The sequence below is a fragment of the Panicum virgatum genome, chromosome 8N (genome assembly GCF_016808335.1).
Source record: "Panicum virgatum strain AP13 chromosome 8N, P.virgatum_v5, whole genome shotgun sequence".
NCBI classification, from domain to species: Eukaryota; Viridiplantae; Streptophyta; class Magnoliopsida; order Poales; family Poaceae; genus Panicum; species Panicum virgatum.
This window is the reverse complement of record NC_053152.1, coordinates 3,942,800-3,963,188: the sequence shown is the minus strand read 5'-3', so window position 1 is coordinate 3,963,188 and position 20,389 is coordinate 3,942,800. Positions and strand designations below refer to the sequence as shown.

The window sequence follows — 20,389 nt, the reverse complement described above, 5'->3', positions numbered from 1 at the left end:
AACAAAATCTATTGCAATTAGATAATAATAAATATGTATTTTAGAGCATGTGTTAGAATATTTAATACATGAAAAAGTGTGTGAGATAGATAATTATAATTATTAGCTATAAGTATTATTTTGATATTAATTCTAATGAGCCCGTGTGGGAACACGGGTTGATAGGCTAGTGCATGTTAGTTAGGGATCTAAACGGATCTAATAGGGATGGACATTACTGATATCGTATTTATTTGTATATTTTTATTCGAATACAAAGTCAGATAGAGATAGTGTTAGTTTTTGCCGGATAAGATTGTAATGGGATATCGACATTATAAAAATATAACTTTTAGTATCCGGATACAGATCAATTACGGATATTCAATATCTGGAATCGGATACAGACGGATAAAAACCCTACCCTACCGGATCGAATTCGAATACGGTCAGGAAATATCCGTACCATTTACAACCCTACATGTTACCAAAGAGTTGTTGATGCCTCTCCATCTAGCATTGTATTGAGCGCTGTTTGGAAGGAGATCTCTTTGATCATTGCAGCTAGCTTGGTGATTAATTGGAACCCTTTTTTTATTACGCAGGTTCATCATTCATCAACTTACAGATGGAAGCTAAGGTCAGTGACAACACGCGAGTAGTCTTATAACTTTCTTTTTTGACCTGGAGGACGAGCGCAGATCATCAATGGAGTAAATAGGCAGTGTATTATTCGTCGAAGGTGCACTGAGCAGGTTAAAACTAACGGACGATCATGCATGCTCGTGGGGAGGCGTGGAATGCAACCTGCTGATCCCTGTCAATCGGTCATCGTGTGGCGGAGCTCATGCTACGTTTCCTTTTTTTTCTTGTTATTCCTAATTTTGCCTAGTCTCCAAATGGGTTGGCCATATTTTTATCTTCTTTGTATTTATTTCTTCATTTCATTTATTTCCTTTCTATTTTTATTTTATATTTTCGGTCTAATCATACGTACAGATTATTTAGTTCCTTTTCTCCATCTCCCCTTTTTTTGTTCTAAAACGACATGTAGATATTTTTTCTTTTGATTGATATTCTTCTATTATCATAATTCATATCGCCCATCTTATTTGTTATATAATTGAGTGTTAATAGTTGACTGTTTTCATAATGAAACTATGTGTTTCACATTTATGAATCATTCATGCTCAATCTGTACGAATTGGTTCATATTGTATTCTGATTAGTTGGTGTGTTAAATAATTTATTTACTTTATACACTAACCTTTTGGGTACGTATACATATTTTGCTTTATTGTAAGAACTAGCAAAGTGCACGTTGCCGCACGTGTTTTTGAAAAAAAAACTATTTACAAATACTTTATATTCATATGCATTTTATTCTTTCGATTTGTATATCTTAAGAACTTCTTGCAAATCTTGGCTCCGCATATTTATTCGATCAGTTTCCATCAATATAATTTCTTTCACCGAAGGGAATTCTTACTCCCTAAATGAATGTATTTTCTTTAAAGAAAATTGCATTGATCAGGCCATAACCAACTGTATAGAGTAATACAACCATACTTTACTTATTGAAATAAATAGAAAGGTGCATCAACATTTGCAAGCGCTGTTATTGAGCATGACATCTCCTAAAATGTAGAAACACAACAACAACAACAACATATCATTTTTTCTCAAGCAAGTTGGGGTAGGCTAGAGATGAAACCCGAAAGAAATAAGTTCAGGGTTCAGGCACATTGATAGCTAGTCTCCAAGCGCTCCTATCCAAAGCTATCTCTTTAGAAATATTCCAATCCTTAAGGTCTCTCTTAACCGACTCATCCCACGTCAGTTTAGGTCTACCTCTACCCCTCTTTACATTATCGACCCGCTCAAGAACCCCATTCCTAAAATGTAGAAACACATGAACAAAAAGTAAGCATATTGGATACAAGCCAAACAAAATCTAATGACAAAATTTACCAGATAAAAATAGAGTGAAACATGTTATAGCAAGTGTTTGCTGGAAGTCCAGATACTATTTCACAGTTGGTAATTAATCTTGAAATGGGCAATTTGTGCTTTTTTCAGGAAATGCTATGGCATTGCAAAATGCTATTGCATAGAAGCGCAGGTTAGAGCAATTCTGAAGCTACTGCTGCCGTTCAATTCTTTGAATAGATAAGCTTATACCTTCCTAGCAATCTGAAGCTACTGCTGCCGTTCGCTCATCTTCAGTACCAAGTCCCTCAATCAGCGAGATGTCCATGCATACTGTCATAAGGGATTATGCCCTTCTCCACCATCTCTTTCATCAGGTTCTCAGCATCGTCTCCCTAGCCATTCTTGCACAGCCCCTGTATCAGCGCATTTTTTGTCAAAAGTGTTGGGTCGAATCCCTTGTTCATCATCTCAATTCTCATCTCTGACCCTCAAAGCATCCTTAGTGTCACCCTTCATTCTGTAGTTGCTGATCAGTGTGTTGTAGCTGACGAGGTCTGGCTGGATATCCTTCGTTCTTTGTCATCTTATCAATGACGTTGCGCGCTTCATGAAGACAGCCCAGCAAGTACAATCCCCTCATCAGAGTTTTGTGTGTCACTGTTGGCAGCCAAAATTGGCTAAGTGCGAGGCCGGCCGACCGGTCAGACCGGTCTGTGCCTGTGTAATCCGAGTCTGGTTAGATTTGTTTTGTAGAGTCCGTTTGTAACCCGATTTGGAAGAGGTACGTCCTCCCCGGCCGATTGAGGTCCTTCTACCCAATCGAATCAAAATCAATCTACTATTTACTTTTTTCCTCAAACCCTAGCTTTTCCAATCTTGTGCTGTTCTTTGCTCGTCTCTACGACATTCAAGGGCGTCTTGGGTGGCCTGCCGACTCCAAGACAATCCTAGATCTGCGAGCTCCGACGGGTCCCTCCCGAGCTCACGGTTCTAGGTTTTGCGGCGTTTTCTGCGTCCGACCGGTCTGATCGGTCGCAAGGTTTCGTCGCTGGTGACTTGATCGTTGCGATCCTACACGTTTTAGCGCTTGTGTGTTGACCAATTATGTGTCAACATACTTTTTGGCGACTCCGCTGGGGAAGATCTGCATCCATCGGTTACAATGACCGGTGAAAAGATTAACCCCTCCAAGATAGATTCCACTCCCATCGATGTCAAGTATGAGGACATACCTGAGGAGAGTCGCAAGCAATTCGAGGCCTAGCTCAAAAAGGAGCAGAAGGAGGCCACGAAAAGATTGCTTGCATGCTATGGGAAGATTCGGCAAGGCATGTTCGAGAAGGAGAAGTTCGTCATGCCTACATTCACACCGCCACCGCCGAACCCATCTACTATGGCTACATTTGCTGCTTCATCTACTTCTACTTCAAGCGATGCAAGTTTTTCATTCGATTCCATTAAGCAGTTTGCGGAAGCATTTTTGGGTAGATTTGAACAATCGTAGAAGCTTACGCAAGATCTTCTTATTGATTTGAATCTACAAAATAGGGGAAAGAAACTTGCTAATGATTATCCTAATCAAACCCCCAACCCTAGTCTTTCGGCCGCACCAACTGAGAATTATCAGTATGGTATGCCGCCGAATTTCTTCGTGGGACAGGCACCACCGCCAGGCACAGTTCGGCCGTCCAGGGCCGAACCGGTCAGCTCAGTCCAGCCGACCGGTCAGACTGTGCCTCGGTGGCTGGACCGGTCAGACCGGTGCCATGGTGCTCGGTTCCGCGTCATAGCCACATCTCGCGTCTTTTCCTACTTCGGCTGCCCCTAGCCTGGAAGAAGAATTGGCGGAGTTTGTGCCGCCGTATATTACAAAGTCATACGGTGAACCCCCGTTTCCTCCACCGTTTCCCCAAGATATTTGGGATGACTGGCTCAAGTCAAATCCGCAATATGCCACACAAACGATGTCCACTACTGATCCTGCGACACATCGTTTAGGCCAAACATCTATTGGCACCTATGAGGCCGATCTTTTTAGGATGAGAGAAGATCTGGCTAGTATGTTCAAGTCTAAACTCGGTTTAGACGTGGGTAGGAGTCGCCTTTATCAAAGGTCGTACGTTGATGCTTTCAATGTAATTCCTTACCCTGCTGGTTGGCGTGTTTCCGATTTTGTTAAGTTTAGTGGTGATAAAAACCGGTCCACTGGGAGGGATCATATCAGCCAATATATCGCTCAACTTAGGGAAGCTGGCTCTAGCAAGTCTTTGTGCATTCGTTTATTTTCTTTATCGTTAACTGGAACGGCTTTCTCTTGGTTTTCGTCGTTAGCTCCGAACTCGATTCCTTCTTGGGACGAATTAGAGCAAAAGTTTTATGATTATTTTTATAGCGGGGATAACGAAACTAAGTTAATGGATTTGACATCGGTTAGACAGGGTAGAGATGAATCTATCCATGAGTACTTTAAGAGATTTGAAGACATAAAAAAAAGATGCTTTAATTTGACTCTTTCTGAAAAAGACTTGGTCAATTCTGAAAAAGACTTGGTCGATTTAGCTCTTGCGGGTTTGCGTTCTAATTATAGAGAGAAGCTTGATGGTTCAAGTTTTTATTCTTTAAATCAGCTTCAGGTAAGAGCTTTAGACCAAGAGACAAAATTTAAAAAGGAAAAAAGATACCTACAAGTCCCATCATTCAAACACGCATATTGTTGAATATGATTCCGATTCATCGGACGATGAGGATAAGGAAGTATATGCTACTGAGTTTGTTTGGCCCACCTCGGCCAAACCATGTTCTTGCGCGTCTCTTAAGTCGACTCAAAGGAATCGGCAAGAAGAGATGAAATTTACTTTCGATGTGTCCAAGTGTGATTGCATTTTTGATGAATTGTTAAGACTTGGGAATTTAAAGATTACTCATGTTATACCGCCTCTTGAGGAGCTAAAGCGGCGTGCTTATTGCAAATTTCATAATTCTTCATCTCATGCAACTAATGATTGTAATGTGTTTCGTCGACAGGTACAATCGGCCATAAATGAAGGATGATTGATCTTTTCGGAGATGAAGATAGACAAAGCTCCGTTCCCTGTTCACACCATTGATCTGAACAACTCCAAGGTACTCATTCGGCCGGATCAAACCGAAGGAGCAAAGGGCAAGAATGTGATCATTGGTGATGAGAGGCTGTTGACTGTTGATAATAAGATTCTGGCCAGGGAGGTGATTCAGGAGAAATCTCCTGATGGAAAGAAGAATCTGAGGATCATACTTAAGCCTCATACACTCGGGGGGGGGGGCAAGAAGGTTCTTCTTCAGGTGACCGGTCTGCTGTTCAGCCGAGACCAGTCAGACTGGTTGATCCGACCGGTCAGATCGGTACAACCAGTCAGACCGGTCCTGGTGGCCGGTCAGACCACCCTGGCGGTCAGCCCCGTCCGGCAGTGGGTACATGGAAGATGAACCAGCCAAAGGTGTAGGGCAAGCTCACGAATCAGAAGCCTATCTTTGGTCAGTTGCTGAACAAGTACTCAAAGGCCGTTCGAAATGATCGGCCCCTAAAAAAGAGACCAAGGTCACCTCCGCGTCAAGGCGCACCTTCATCTCCTAGGGGAGAATCAAGCAAGCGCAGGGGTGATGTGGTTACCTTGTTCCCTCCTCAATAGATGCAGCCGATGTATGTCACCATGCCTTGGCCGCCACCGGCATCGGATTCCCAGTTTTTCGCATGGGAGAATGGAGGATTTTGGATGCAATGCTATCCGATGCCGTATCCACCACACTCCCAGGGGGAGGGAAGTTCCAGGGGGCCTGACTTCGACAGGTTGAAGCAACCGGTTCACGACCGATTGGGACAACACCAATCTGCTCAGGGGCAAAACCCCGGACCGGTCTATCTCGACCGGTCAAACCGGTCTCAGAAGAGACCGGCCCAAGTTCGTCCTGCACGCCAAGAATATCGCATCAAGGAGAAGAAGGACGAACCAGAGCCAATGCAGGTAGATTCTGAGAAGGCTCCAGCTGCAGATGTTGTGCATATCCAAGATGCACAAAAGGGACCGATGATCATTGATAAATCGGTCGATGCTTCTCACAAACTTGTCTTCTCACAAACATTGCCTGGGACGTCTTTTCTTAAGAAAACAATTATCCTCCTCTACTATTATTGCAAAAATAATCTATGATAACCCCTTAAATCTTTGACATGATTAAAAAAAAATAAGACAAAGTAAAACATAAATATGCATTTCCTCTGCCAATAAGAAAAAAATAACCAAAGTACACACTATAAATGCTTCTATAAATTATTCATTTATACCATTATTAATATATCAAAAATCTAACTCAAAGTATGTATGTCCATGATGCATGGCACAGTGCACATCATGTATACATGCATGGTAGGAGGAGCAATAAGCAGGCAGCTAGGAAGCAACATACATTACTGTGATGCAGATGCATGATGAGTGAACTAAAAAGCAATGATTTTTTTCATTTATGAGTTACACTCTTACGAACCTTCTTCTTGAGCAACAACCATGCATCTTTGGGTTGAAGTTTTTTGAGATGATGGTAGGGCTTTACTGCCATCATCCAGGGGTGGGCCCAGTATGTAGCAAGGGTATTCAGTTGAATACCCATTATTTTTTATATTTTTTTATATATGTAGGTATTTCTCAAGTATATACAGAAAAAGTTAAAAATAAACAGCCTAATATTAGCATGAACGGGCTCAAAAATACAAATCAGCCCACAACTTCTCGTTCCCAGACTCCCCACCAAACAGCCCATGGCCCACCTCACTCATTCCTTCCCTCCCCGGCCCACCCCACTCACGCCCAAACCTGGTCCGCTCGGTCTTGCTCCTCTCCAGTTCCCTCTCGTCTCCCCTCTCCCAATCCCAAAATCTCGAGCTAGCACCCTAGTTAGTGGCGGCGGCAGTGCAGCAGAGCGGCACCGGCACGGGCGCATGGCAGGGGCAGAGCCGAGGAGGCCAGAGGGGCCGCGCGCTCGCGAGTCGCTCCTCGCAGGCGCAGGAGCGACCGCCTGCTCCTGCCTCCTGCTGCCTGGCTGCCCTGCTCAGTGGGCGGCGGCCAGGCGCAGGGGCCAAGGTGCAGCTGCGCTGGGCAGCAGCGCAGGCCGTAGGCAGGCGCCAGGCGGCCAGCCGCAGCCGAGTAGCCAGCATCCGGCGACCATGGAGCAGGGAGGCCTGATTGCTAGGTACGTGGGTGATGGTTCTGTTTGTGATCTAGAAAATATTGTCGCGTATCAATTTCTGTTATCAATGATATTTGTTGTTTTAGAATTTTATCCTTTATTACTTTAGATATTTCTATTTTGATATGTTGATCATTTAATATATCTATTATGTATATGTTAAACAATTTCTAATTATAAACAATTTATGTTGCTAGTACTCAATACTGCTAGTATGTATGTTGGGCTGTTAAATTTTTTTTGCACTACTTCAAATTTTGAATACCCACCTCCTAAATCCTGGGCCCGCACCTGCCATGATCCCTCTTGCGACCATGTCCTGCCTTGTGGTGACGAGGACACAACTACCATGAGCTAGGGCAGCCCTGACCAAGGGAGTTTGGAGCACATCCTCCCATACTTGATGCTTCCAAACATCATCCATCACCAATAAGATCTTTTGCCCATTCAAGGCTTCCTTAAGAGCTCGCTCAAGCGCGCCCCTCATATTTCCAATAGATTGGAGGTCAACCCCAGCTTCGATGATAGCTCTTCAAAGAAGCTCAGTCTCATTGACATCCTGGTTCACGCTCAACCATATTTTCTTTGCAAATTCTTGTTGGATGATGTCGTGATTGAAGATCTTCTTGGCCAAGGTTGTTTTACCAATCCCTCCAACTCCCACAACAGCGAAAACCAGAATTCTGTTGTTCTCACATTTTGATAGATTCGCTGTTGTCAACATCTGCACCAAATTTCTTGTGTCCTCCTCAATATTCTCACCGACCAAACTTGACTCATCATGCTCACCAGATGTCTCATGGCTACTAGGATGAGAGGATACCACCCTCTTGCTATGGTCCTCATATGAATTGAGGTTGATGAAGTTGAAGTCCAAGCTACGTTTCTTGATATCTTCTAACCTCTGGTTAATGTTCTTGATGTGGCTACGAATCTTGTGGGCGTGAAGAGGATTGCGCATGCAGAACAGCAGGGGGTTGAAGCACCCTGTATCCTGGCTTGGAGCCCGCTCCATGGCCTTGGGCAGACAGATGTCGAGGATGTTGGTGGCATCATACATGGCCTCTCTAAGCTCCAGTACCCATGCTTGCACACTCTGGTCGGTGATGCTCCTCCTATCAGCATCCACGAGGAAGTTCTTGAGGTCCTTGAGCCTGATGTCCATTTTTTCGATCTCTCCGGATACCCTGAGCAGCATATGCACCTCATCCCCTGTCATCTCCGTAAGCATATTCTGAACATAGGATGCCAAAGCATCCAAAACCCCTGCCATGAATGGCAAGCAAGCAAGTCTTTTTAGCTGTAACAAAATTAGAACAAATATTAGTATTAGGCTGTTAAATGATTATACTGGGTGGAGGTGCGAGGAAGGGGCGACATGTAGAAAAAATCAATACAAACAAGCGAGCACAACTATCTTGATGGGGGCATATGAATAAGCTTTGGATATGATATTTAAGATTTTGAGACTAACAGCAGTTCTCCTTGCGTTAAATATTCTCTGCTTGTGTATTCTTATCTTGCACAAAAACAGATGCTAAAGCCCAATGCTAAATCTTTTTTTTTTCTTATTTATAGCGATGATGCAGATACTGCATGAAGGAACTTATTCAGTTTGGTAATTTTAATAACTCGTGCAAAATCGGAGACCCTTTCCCAGGCCTATTCAAACAGTTCTTGAGCGCTAAAGAGCAACTCCACTAGGGCTGCTAAATTTGGATGAGCAAATGTCCATTTAGTAGCCCACTTCTAAATTTTACTCATTTAAATATGGGCATCCACTCCAACAGGCTGAGTAAATTGAACTTCCATTTTTCCAACTGACATCTGAGCCCCACATGTCATTTTCTTTTCTCCCCTGCCCGTCCGAGCCCAGCAGCGCGCGCTCTGCCCCCACGCCGCCGACACGCGCGCCACCGCCACCGTCCGGCGCCGCCGTCCGCTCAACCCCGCACGGCCCGCCTCCCCTGCCGGCGCCACCTCTCCTGCCCGGTGCTACCTGGGCTCCCTACAGGTGGAGACCGAGATCTCCATCCGGGCTGCCGCCGGCGATGATGCGCAGCATTTCTTGCAGACGCAGGCTCCGCGGACGCCTTCGACAACCACTACTTCCAGAACCTGCTGAAGCAGAAGGGCCTGCTCTCCTCCGACCAGGGCCTCTTCTCCGGTGCCGACGCCGGCGCCAACGCCACCAAGGCGCTCATGCAGGCCTACAGCGCCAACCCCCAGCTCTTCCTCTGCGTCTTCGGCCGCTCCATGGTCAAGATGGGCAACATCCGCCACTCCATGGTCAAGGTATTCACTTAATCTTAACTGAAGCTAACAGCTCTAATTTGTGCTTTATTTGCTTTAGATTAGATAGGTTTACTTAACTGAAGCTAACAGCACATTTGGTTATCTTCTGCTTAGGGATCATATGGATCAGGCCTTAGTTAATGCACTGTTTCTTTCATTATTCAGAAGATGCTGTTTTCTGCTTTAGTTAATGCACCTTTTTTACTTCATGATTGTATCACAATGGACAATACAGAAACATTCTTTTTGCTAAATAGTTTGCTCTGTACCTCATTCGGAGCAACATTCAGAGGCCTTTAAGTTTGTAGACAATGCTATCAGCTCTGAATGGTCAAGTGAAATTTGAAACGGGGCCAATCAGCAGTCCTGTGTGAAGCGACAGTACTGTGACACTTTTATATGTGTCATGAAGAACTTGTTGGTAGTCAACTCAATAGCTTTCCCCTGTTTGCTCGATTTCCTGTTGCTCAACTTAAATTGACATGCTTTACTTGTCGCAGGGACCTCTTCAGAAGATCTGGGACCTGAACAATGAGATAGCCGCCTTAGAAGTCAAGATAGCATCTAAGATGTAGTGGTTTAGTAGCTTGACTGTAATATGTAGCTAGGTAGACTCACTATGTCGAGGTTTTAGTCATAAATGAAATGTATCTCTCAGATTATAAGTGGAAGCATTTCCAACAAGCAGAAAATTGTATCTGTCAAAGATATTTCCAATGTTAAAAAAAGCACTAGGCGGTTTCTATGCGGTGACCCACAGCCTAGAGCTTAGGCGAGCCTAAGCGAGCCTAGGCGTTTCAAGGCGTTTTTCTAGGCGTTTTGCCAAATATGCAAATTATATAAACATAGTAGCTGAATAACAGTATTAGCTGAATAATCATAGTAGCTGATCCAGGACATACCTTAGTTGATGCAAAAGTGATGTTCCTACATACCAATTCAAGTGGTCTGCAACCATAGCAACTAAAATCTGCACCATATGAACAGTTCTGCAGTTAGATATCAGTAATACAATGGATAGAAAAACTGAAAAACATACTAGCAAGTAAGGAAGATACTTATCTAAATTATCTCAGCCATCTCCCATCCATGAGACCATATCAGCAGCAAGGAATAAACAAGATGGACAGCAGTACAAATTTTACCACACAAGTTGGACATCAGTACATTAAAAAAACAGTCACACAACAGGTCATAAGTTTAAGACACATAGTTCACATGAATGCATCATAATTCAGAAAACATAAAACATGAAATGATAAAGCCCCAGTGCCATATATTCTTCAATAGGGTTCCACATCATCATCCTCGTCTTCTTGAAACTCTTCTTCTTCGGAGTCAAATTATTCTCCTTCATACAACTCTCTCACTCTTGCACTTCTGCGCAGCTCAAGTTGTTCCTCTGCTCCTACTGCCTCTCCAATAACAGACCAAGGTACCCCTGTACCTTCCATCTCCTCATCTTCTTCATCTCTATAGATAACAAGTGCACACTCATCTCCATCCTCATGCAGAAAACCTTGAGCTTCTGTTGTTTCACTAGACAAGAGAACATCACTGATCTTCTTTGCCTTGATCTTTTCTTTCTTATTAATCAGCTTGGTGTTGAATTGAATAAATACCAATTTGTTGAGGCGAGTTGTAGTAAGCCTATTTCTCTTCTTAGTGTGTATCTATAAATTCAAAATGAGAGCATTTTCAGTTCTGCATATTAATTATAATGCTGCTGAAATGTTTACACTAGATAGGTTCATAGGTACTAACCATTTCAAACCCGCTCCAATTTCTTTCACAACCAGTAGAGCTTGATGTCAAAGATAAAATCCTTGTAGCCATCTTCTGTGAAGCTGGTGTTTCAGTTCCATACAACCGCCACCAAGATGCTGAAATAAATGAAAACAACTCTTTTAGTTAGCAGTTAAAGCAATCTTGTTAGATGACAAGTCCTTGCAAGCTTTACCTGGGTTGTAATCAAAGTTTTGACAAGTCCTTGCAAGCTTCTTACTAAATGGTCCTTCTCTATTCTGAAACTTCCTTAGTTCAATGTTGACAGCCTGATCTTGCTTATCCTCATCATGATGATAAAAAGTCTCCACACAATTGATAAATCCTTCTATTATTGTGGCATCATCAAAGATTGATGGGTCACCATAACTATAGTATGCATTAAGCAAATAAGCAGTCAAATGCAATGGAGAATCAAGTCTTCCTTTCATCTTCTTCTCAATAATAGCAATGGCATCCTTGTAACGGGATTCAACATTTCCAAAGGCCTCTTTGATCTCTCTCTCTTTGCCTTTAGTAGTTCTCCAAATAAGAAACTCATGGAGGGCTTCACATCCCCATCAACCAAACGGAGAACTTTGACCAATGGCTCAAAAACACTAATTGTTAGCTTGATATCCTTCCAAAAGGTTGGATTCAATATAATAGCAGTGGCATCTTTTCCTTTCTTTGATTTCACATCCTTCAATGTGTCCCACCTACTATGAACCACCATCTTTCTTAGCTGGTCCTTCTTCTCTTGCATGCTGTTCAAAGTGAGGAAGGCTGAAGCAAACCTAGTCACTCCTTGCCTAATTATCTCTTTCCCCTCTGTGAAGTGTCTCAAGCACTCCAATGTTCTTGTGTGTCCATAGACAAATATGGTGAATGCCTTTGCTCGGTCAATCACCTTCTTGAACCTAGCCATGTTGCCAATTCCTTGGAGCATCAAGTTGATTTTGTGAGTTGCACAAGAGGTCCAAAAGATCAGTGGTCTCTTCTCAAGCAATAGCTTCTTTGCTCCCATGTTGTCAGAAGCATTATCTGTCACTACTTGCACCACATTATCCGGACCAATATCTTCAATTGCTTTGTCCACTAGTTCAAAGATGACTTCACTTGTGTGTGACACATCTGACATCTCTTTTGAGCTGATAAAACTGGTTCCATCAGCACAATTAGTGCACAGGTTCATTATGCTTCTCCTCTTCCTATCTGACCAAGCATCAGTCATAATAGAGCACCCACTCTTCACCTTCTCAGCTTCACGTTCTTGCAGCAAACTCTTGTTTCTTGCATATTCTTCTTCCAGCAATTTCTCTCACAGATCATACTGAGATGGAGGTTCAAATCCAGCTCCAAACTGTCCAATTGCTTCACACATTTGCTTCAACTCATCATTGTCACATGCATTGAATGGTATTGCTGCCAATGTTACAAAAAAAGAGGCATCAGTGTTCAATACAGGCATAATAGCATCTAATGAATTCTGAAATGTAATTACAGAATAGTAAACTTGAAAATTACCATGTGTATAGACCCATCTTGCAATATATTTATGCACCTCATGTGTTCTTTCTTTCCAAAGTTCCTTGTTCAGCTTCTGTTGCATCAAAGATTCACTTTTTGTTGCTTTAGGGTCAATGGCACGTACCCATTTGTCCATGGGTCCTAATTTGTGAGGCTCTAAACTTCCAACACAAGTCACTTCCTCTTCCTCTCCACCTCCAACCCGAGAAATATTCACCTCCTCTCTAAGTTCTAGCTCACGGATAGTTTTCTCCTCCCTCTTCCTTTTTGCTTCATCTAGTGATTTTTTGCAATTGGCTTTAGCCTCATCAGTGCTGTCCCTGCATTTCCTCACATTCTTTCCTTCATGGGCCACATGTTGCTTCAACCGATAAATCCCTCCTTGAAAGACCCTGTCACAAAATTTACACTTCACCTTGTCCTTGTTGTTAGCATCAACAAGAACCCCATATTCCCATCCCACATTATCTGAATTCCTTCTCAAGACATTGGCTCCCTCAGTTTCAGTTGCAGCTGCAGCCTCCTCTGGTGTCGGCATCCTACTAGTATACAAGCCAAGAATAAATTATCTAGATGCTTAAAAAATATGAAGACAAATATTTTTTTATTAAAAATGTGAAAAAACAAGCAGTTAGACAAACATTTGCACCAAATACCAGCTAAAATAATGAATTCAGCAACCCCTATAGTGCAACAGCAGTCATTGCTCATTTTAAAACTGTATGTTAGAATAGAATTACCAGAAACTCAAGTACTATCATTTAAATAAAAAAAAGTTTAATTTTAAGGCTTCTACTTAAATATTTCGATATCTACAGCCTGAGGGATGCAATAGATCATTGCATGCATTCAATATTTGGTATGCTAGCTCTTACTATCTCTTGCTGCAGACTGCACCCTGTTATTCATAGATATGGGACTTGACATCTTCCAATGTTAACTTTTAATGTTGTAATGCTGTCTTTAAATGTTGTAAACGCACTGGAAAATACATAATTGACATCCTACACTAAATAATTGATTCAGAACTGATAGTGATAATTAAGTGCATCATACATTCATACTGGCCACGAGTCTTGGCATACAACAACAAAACAGTAACCAAACACAGTTGAATTACACTGGTAAACTAGTTTTGCATGTTATAAAGCAATAAAACAATTTTAGGAGCAGAGAGGGATCAGAGGAGAGGAGCAGAGGGAGGGTCTCAGATCCAATCGTTAAATAGAGGAGAGGAGCAGAGGAGTAGAGGGAGGGAGGCAAGGAGCAGAGGAGACGAGCAGAGGGAGGGAGGCAGGGAGCAGAGGAGACAAGCAGGGAGAGAGAGGCAGGGGAGGGGACGACTGACCTTTGGCCTGGCCGGAGCGGACTGGCCGGCGGCCGGCGGGAGCAGCCGGCGGGAGCAGACACCGGCGGGGAGGAAAGCGCCCAGCGGGGAGGGGAGCGCCCGGCGGGGAGGAGCTGCAGCCAGCGGGGAGGAGCTGCGGCCGGCAACTGCGACTGCGAGGCAGGGACCAGGGAGGCGGCGAGGAGCTGCGACTACGAGTCGTATCCGTGCGTCCTTTTGCTCCCTCTCCCTCCAATCTTTCCCGAGCGCGGCCTCCTTTTCCCGCGCCCGACGCCAACTGCGCGCGCGCTTCCGCGGGAAAGAAGCCAAATCGCCGGCGCAGCCCGCTTCAGCGCCGCCTGCCTCCGCCTAGGCTCCCGCCCCGCCTAGGGGTCCGCTTACCCCCATAGGCCAGGCGGGAACCCGTCGCCTAGCGATTAGGCGCGCCTAGGCGGCCGCCTAATTCCGCCTTCCCGAACATTGGATATTTCCAAATAAATATAAGATTATCAGTCATAAATGAAATGTATATATTTGAACTCGATTTTCTGATTTGTACTCATGCTCAATTTAAGTTGTGACCGATGACCTTTATGCAGGTTAGAATGATCCATCAGTTTGATTCTGAGGCAGTGAGGCCATTGCTAATTCTGAATATGTGAGCATAGCTTTGCAATGCTGCATAAGCTCTGAAAAATGGCATGAGAAGTTACTGCTACGTAAGAGTCAATTCAGCATCTGAACTGATAATCCATGATTTTAGTTCAGAGGTGACTTCAGAACTGATAATCCATGATTTTTTTAAACTAACTGGTCGGAACAGAACTGAACAAAATTCACAGAACTGAACATGATTCACAGAACTGAACACGATTCACACAGAATTACATTGGCTTGGGTAACTGGTGCATGGTACTGGCAACATATGATTATCCTCACATTACATAAAAATTAAACCCAGCCTTAGAACATGACCAGAGTCTTGATGAACTAAAAATTAAACTAGACAATCCTGCATCTACAGCGAAGCACATCAGGGTGACGATTCCCTTCCTCCTCCAGGGCGCCTACTTGGATCTCTGCCTTCCACTCCACACCAAAAGGAAAAATCAAAAACTGATAATCCCAACAAGCTTTTGTTAATTTTAAATAAAAAACAATAATGTACAGGGTCATCTGATTCTAGACTATGTTCAGAACTTGCAGGCATTACAGGCAAAATCATTCAAATCATTCTCAAGCAAGACCAATAATGTACAAACAATTAGCATTGTTTTTCCTCTAAACATGGCAATACTAAACAAGAAGCAAAAGAATGGTGCTACTGCTAAAAGAGGTTATGTGCCCTCTCATGAAACTGTAAAGTCCATGACAGAACCAAAAGAGGTTACGTTTTCTCATTTAACCAAAAGAGGTCCATCAGGTCCTCTTTTGGTCATGATCATGCAGGTAACAGAGTTCAGACAGAGGAGCAGAATAAGCTCATCAAGCAAACTGAATGTCTCCCAGCAAACATTTCACCATCCCTTACTGCCTACTAATCGAAAACAACGTTGCTCAACACCTCATCCTAACCATCAACCAAAAGTAGGGAGAGACATCCAGAAAAATATTTCAGGGCTCAAGCTACATGCTATCAACAAACAAGAATATACTGCGTAGGCAATTCAATTATCTACTGCACCTTAATATCTCAGTCAGCTAGTGGTTACAGTTCATTATGCTTGCATAGGCAATTCAGTTATCTACTGCACCTGCACCACAGAAAATTCAGTGATAAATACAGTGATAAATAGACACTTGGCCGCAAATCATTGATGCAAGCCAAACAATTAGCATTGTTTTTCCTCTAAACATGGCAATACTAAACAAGAAGCAAAAGAACCGCAGGAGGAGCAAACAAAGGAGAACCGCACTTGCCAGCTTCAAACAAAGGAGAACCGCAGGAGGAGCAAAAGCTCACCTTGGGGATCCTGACGACTACCCGCCGCCAAATGACGTCGCGGAGCTGCGGCGTCGGCGTGGAGGACGCGCACCGCGGCCGCCTCCTCGCGCCCGCGGCCAGCAAGAAGTAGGCGCCAGCGGCGGATCCGGGGAGGAGGCGGACCGGGGGCGGGCGGGCCGGCGGCGGCGGCAAGGGCGGCCGGCGGCGTGGCGTCGGCGGCGCCGGCGGCATGGCGTCGGCAAGGGCACTGGCGCAGGGATCGGGCATCGCTGTGTGGAAATGGAAAAAAAATGGTGGGGCCCACAGTTGTCAGCCCAAATAGAGGGCCACCAAAAAGGAGGTGGGGGGAGAAATTTGGAAAACCTACTGAAATGGCAGCCCATTTAGAAGTTCTGCTGGAGATCAATTTTTTGCACCCACCAAATAAATATGGAGATGGAAGTCTATTTAGTCACTGCTGCAGGTGCTCTAGCTCCGTAGCAGCTTGACCCTCGCGCGTACTAAGAATCCAAGGGAAGAAGAAAGCGAAAGAGAGTGGAAGAGGGAGAGAGTACAACCTTTGCGGGGGTCTCTTTGATATCCAGATCTTTGTTCTGGTAAAAAAGGAGAGGTCGGTCTCTTTCGTCTCCGCTGGCGGCGCCGGCGGTCTTCTTCGCCTCCGATGGCCGTCCAGGCTTCGCGAGGTGGGGAAGACCGTTGGTTCCCCGTTGGCTGGTAGTTTAGGTCCTAGTTTTTCTAGGGTTTCGTGTCTTGGCGGCGGCGACGAGGCGGGTGCGGCGTCGTCGTTTTGGAATAAGTCCCTCCTTCCTCTTCACCGCTACGGTGGTGCTGACCCCGGTGCTTCCGTGAGGTATGTGAGGGTTTCCTTCTCTAGATCCAGTGCTTTGGGTCTTGGGAGGGAGTGTACAGGGGCTTCCCGTTGCTTGCCGGTGCTGCTTCCTCCGGTTGCGGCGGCGGAGGCGACTCTCTTTTCTGAAGGTGTAGGACCAGCTGCGGGTTCTGTGGTGAGCCGGTCTGGGGGCTTTGGTTTCTTCTTCGTCGGTCTCCGATGGCGAACCTTGGTCCCGGATCTAGGGAGAGCAGGGTGTGTCCCCGGCCGATGGTATACAGGCGATGCCTTTCCGTTCTCTGGGACGGGTCTCCTTTGCGGCTCGTGTCGAAGCCAAGGCGAGATGGTTCTCCTCCAGATCCTGGTATGTGGTTCTTCGGTCTGCTCCGCCGTTGGCGTCCGCTTCGGTGGTGCTGCTTGGTGGTGCTCGTCGGTGGCAGCAAGCTCAGTAGTCCCCTTGGGCCTCTTTGTAATTTTTTGTTTTGTTGGGGTCTTCTGTGAAGTGTGGCTGGGACAGCTGTGTCCTTGGAATCCTTCTAGCGGCTACCTGTACCTGGTCGTGTTTGTGTACTCTTAATACAAATGCAGGTATGTTTGTATCAAAAAAAAAAAGAAAGTGCAGGGGTACTGTGTTTCGTTGTGACACGGGAAAGCAGAGTTCTTTGTAAGTTTCCAAGAAAGAACAATGGTATTGCAGGCAGCGTTTGTGTGGTTGCTTCTGTATTTTTATAACTGGTTGATGTGTAAGAGGAAGACAGACACACCCATCAATTGGTGGGTGAATTATTGAACTGACCCCACAAGTCTCCTCTGCCTACCAAGATGAAGTTGCTTTCCATCATTAATTTCATTGCCATCTAGCTAGAAATTTCAACAGCTTTTACGGGCATTGAAAAGAACAGCGACGTTACACCCCTTTTGTTTGAAGAAAGACGTGACATCCCTTGGCAGCAAAGAAGAGAAAAATCTTCCGATTTCCCTCGTTCTATGGTCGGGAAGACTATATCAAACGCTAGCTTGTATCTTCAACGTCCAGGGCTGGCTCTACGATTTCTAGCATCCTCGAGCAAATAAAAAATTATGGACCCCTTAAACTAAATATTTTTTATTTATAATATGGTAAAAGAGATAGTAGTGCTCATGATATATATTTAATTTTGAAGAAAAAATATTGATAGTACAAACTAAAAGAGCGGCAAAATAAAATTAGTTTAAAGTTTACAATTGAAGATCTAACATGCGACCATTCAAAAAAAAGATCTAACATGCTAAATAAACAGCTAATGAAATAACCCACTGAATTCAAGATGAAGGTGCGAGAGGTACGGTAGGTGTCTGCTCCAATCCAAGTACCGCAAGCAAATTAGGTTGAGCACGAGGGCAGTAGAATACCTGCATCCACGCTGCAGCAACACTGCAATGTTTGGTGGTCGGCGGCTGTTCTGTGATTTGCTGATTTAGTTTCAGCCGTTCATGTTTCAATCGACGACTGCGCCTCCATTTTTCCAATACTGCGGTCGGCTCCGACCCAAAAGAAAAAAAAATGTAATGATGGGCGTCGTGAGAGGCATGTTTTATATATGGCCTGTTGGGCCCCCTTTTCATTGGCCCCCCCAGCGGTCGCCTCTACTGCATTGACCCAGAGCCGGCCCTGTCAATTGGACAGAACCAGTTGGGCACTTGGGCGACCTCAAGTTGGAAAGAACCAGACTTCGGCTACCCGCCTACCCCTAGTTTACGGTCGTCCGACCGTATTTTTTTCCCATTTATAGTAAGTTTTTTTGTTGTTTTGTGATGAAAAAAATTTAGTAAAAAAATTCAAGAAAAATTTTGGAGACACTGAAAATTTTCAAGAAAAATTTGAAGAGGCAAGAAAAATATTGGACAGACAGAATAGTTTTTGTAGTTTTGTGATGAAAAATAAAAAAAATCAAGGAGAGAGCAAAAAAAATTTTCAAGGAAAAAAAATTGGGAGAAGAGGAAAAACTTTCAAGAAAAAATTTAAAGACACAGAAAAATTTGAGAAGAGAAAAAATTGAAAAAAATTTGCAACAAAAAAAAGAAAAAAAACACGAACCTCCAGCGGGGACCGCCGGTGCCGGCCGCACCAGCCTCCCCGCCGGCACCGGCCGTGCCGCACCCCCCGCCCCCCGCGCCGCCGCCCCCACGCACCCCGCCGCTCGCCCCGCCGTGTTCGGGCGCCTCCGCCGCCGAGCCAGCTCCGCCCCACCAGCCGCGCGCTCGCTGCCATGGATGAGAGGAAGAGGAAGGGTGGGGAGGAGAGAAAGAGAAAGAGAAAGGGACGAGAACGACTAGATCTGAGGAAAGAGAAGGACCAGCAATAATTGTAGTGGACTCCACCATGTGAGAGTGTTGGGTGAAAAATTGACCGCTGTAGTGGAAATTTACGGTCGGTTGTAAAACCAGCATTGGGCCAGACTTCCGAGAAGAAGGCAGAGTGTGTGAAACTCTCTGAGGAAAGCAAAAAGTATGTTACTCGTTCAGTTCCTCCATCTAATTCGCTGATCAGAATTGCATTTTCAGTTTAGATCTTCTGCTCGCCAGGTATTCAGAGCATGACTAATATTCGATAATAGAAGACTGTGATGGCAAATCAATGTAGGAGAGAGAGAAGCGGAAAGAGAACAAATCATCCATAGAACCAGCGACTCTTGGTGGTATGCAGTTCCAAGGCGGCAGGGCCCCGCCCATTTGGTTTGACAGAGAGATAGGACCAGGGTGCTCCTGTTCGTTCAAGCAAAGCAGAGTTTCTCCGTTAACAAGGATTGGTTGATATCTTATGCGGTTCAATATAAAAATATATTAAGCATTGAACATAGCTAAGAGCAATACAAGTTGCACGTGCATAGGCTCAGTCAGTAACAAACGGAGTTGCTAGTACTGATCTTGCAAAACAATATCATTTACAAATGCACTAATGTTTAGAGACTTAAACCACAGTTCAAAAGTGTGACAAAATTGCCTAGTAGTAGAAAAAACTTTTGTTCGCGAATAGTTCACAAAGCCAAATTATTTGTTTGCTATGTTGATTCAGCAAAGTTGACTCATTAGTTCATGATATTTGATTTCTATTATTTGTCCAACACAATCAGATATTCACTATACTTAACTTTTATTTGTAGCATAATATTACATGTGCATCATATTTAAGGCTGGATATCGAGGCAGCTTGGCTTGGGTGAGCTTGAGCTGGCTCGTTATGATAATGAATTCGCTCGGCTCGGCTCAGCCCATTATCTTATCGAGCTATAAGTTGAGCTCGGCTCCGCTCTTTTGCCTACTCGAGCTAGCTCGTTTAGCTTGTCAGATAGCTCAAAAATATTTCATCCACCAGACAACTTGGGCTTGGGGGTATGTAGATCGCCTAGCTCAAGCTGCGCCACGCGGTGGGCTGCTGCTCGCGCGCAACCACCTGGCTGTTTGGCTGGCCGGCCGGCTGTTGAGCAGGGGAGATTGAAAGGCAGGCAGCCAAACGTGGCGAGCGGGCGCCGGGCGATCAGGCGGGGGACGGTTATGCATCGCAGAAGGCGATAATTTTTTTCCTATG

The 20,389-nt window shown here is 44.5% G+C and overlaps 3 protein-coding genes and 1 long non-coding RNA gene across 4 annotated transcripts; all 4 read right to left on the bottom strand.

The window, feature by feature from the left end:
* Positions 1-7,663: 7,663 nt before the first annotated feature.
* On the bottom strand, positions 7,664-8,404 carry LOC120686627 (putative disease resistance protein At1g50180). The gene has a single exon (XM_039968836.1). The coding sequence runs from the start codon at positions 8,402-8,404 to the stop codon at positions 7,664-7,666; it is 741 nt and encodes a 246-aa protein (XP_039824770.1).
* Positions 8,405-10,563: 2,159 nt separating this feature from the next.
* On the bottom strand, positions 10,564-12,118 carry LOC120686624. The gene is made up of 4 exons (XM_039968834.1): positions 11,914-12,118; positions 11,387-11,758; positions 11,191-11,309; positions 10,564-11,099 (listed from the first exon to the last, which is right to left on the bottom strand). Exons 1-4 carry the CDS (start codon positions 12,116-12,118, stop codon positions 10,770-10,772), a joined length of 1,026 nt encoding a protein of 341 aa, XP_039824768.1. The 3' UTR covers positions 10,564-10,769.
* A 2,704-nt stretch (positions 12,119-14,822) lies between these two features.
* LOC120686764 (translation initiation factor IF-2-like) lies at positions 14,823-16,274 on the bottom strand. The gene is made up of 2 exons (XM_039968966.1): positions 16,011-16,274; positions 14,823-15,136 (listed from the first exon to the last, which is right to left on the bottom strand). Exons 1-2 carry the CDS (start codon positions 16,257-16,259, stop codon positions 15,050-15,052), a joined length of 336 nt encoding a protein of 111 aa, XP_039824900.1. The 5' UTR covers positions 16,260-16,274; the 3' UTR covers positions 14,823-15,049.
* A 369-nt stretch (positions 16,275-16,643) lies between these two features.
* LOC120686763 lies at positions 16,644-18,965 on the bottom strand. The gene is made up of 2 exons (XR_005680364.1): positions 18,899-18,965; positions 16,644-18,332 (listed from the first exon to the last, which is right to left on the bottom strand). It is a non-coding gene; the product is annotated as an uncharacterized LOC120686763 (long non-coding RNA).
* Between the last annotated feature and the right edge of the window lie 1,424 nt (positions 18,966-20,389).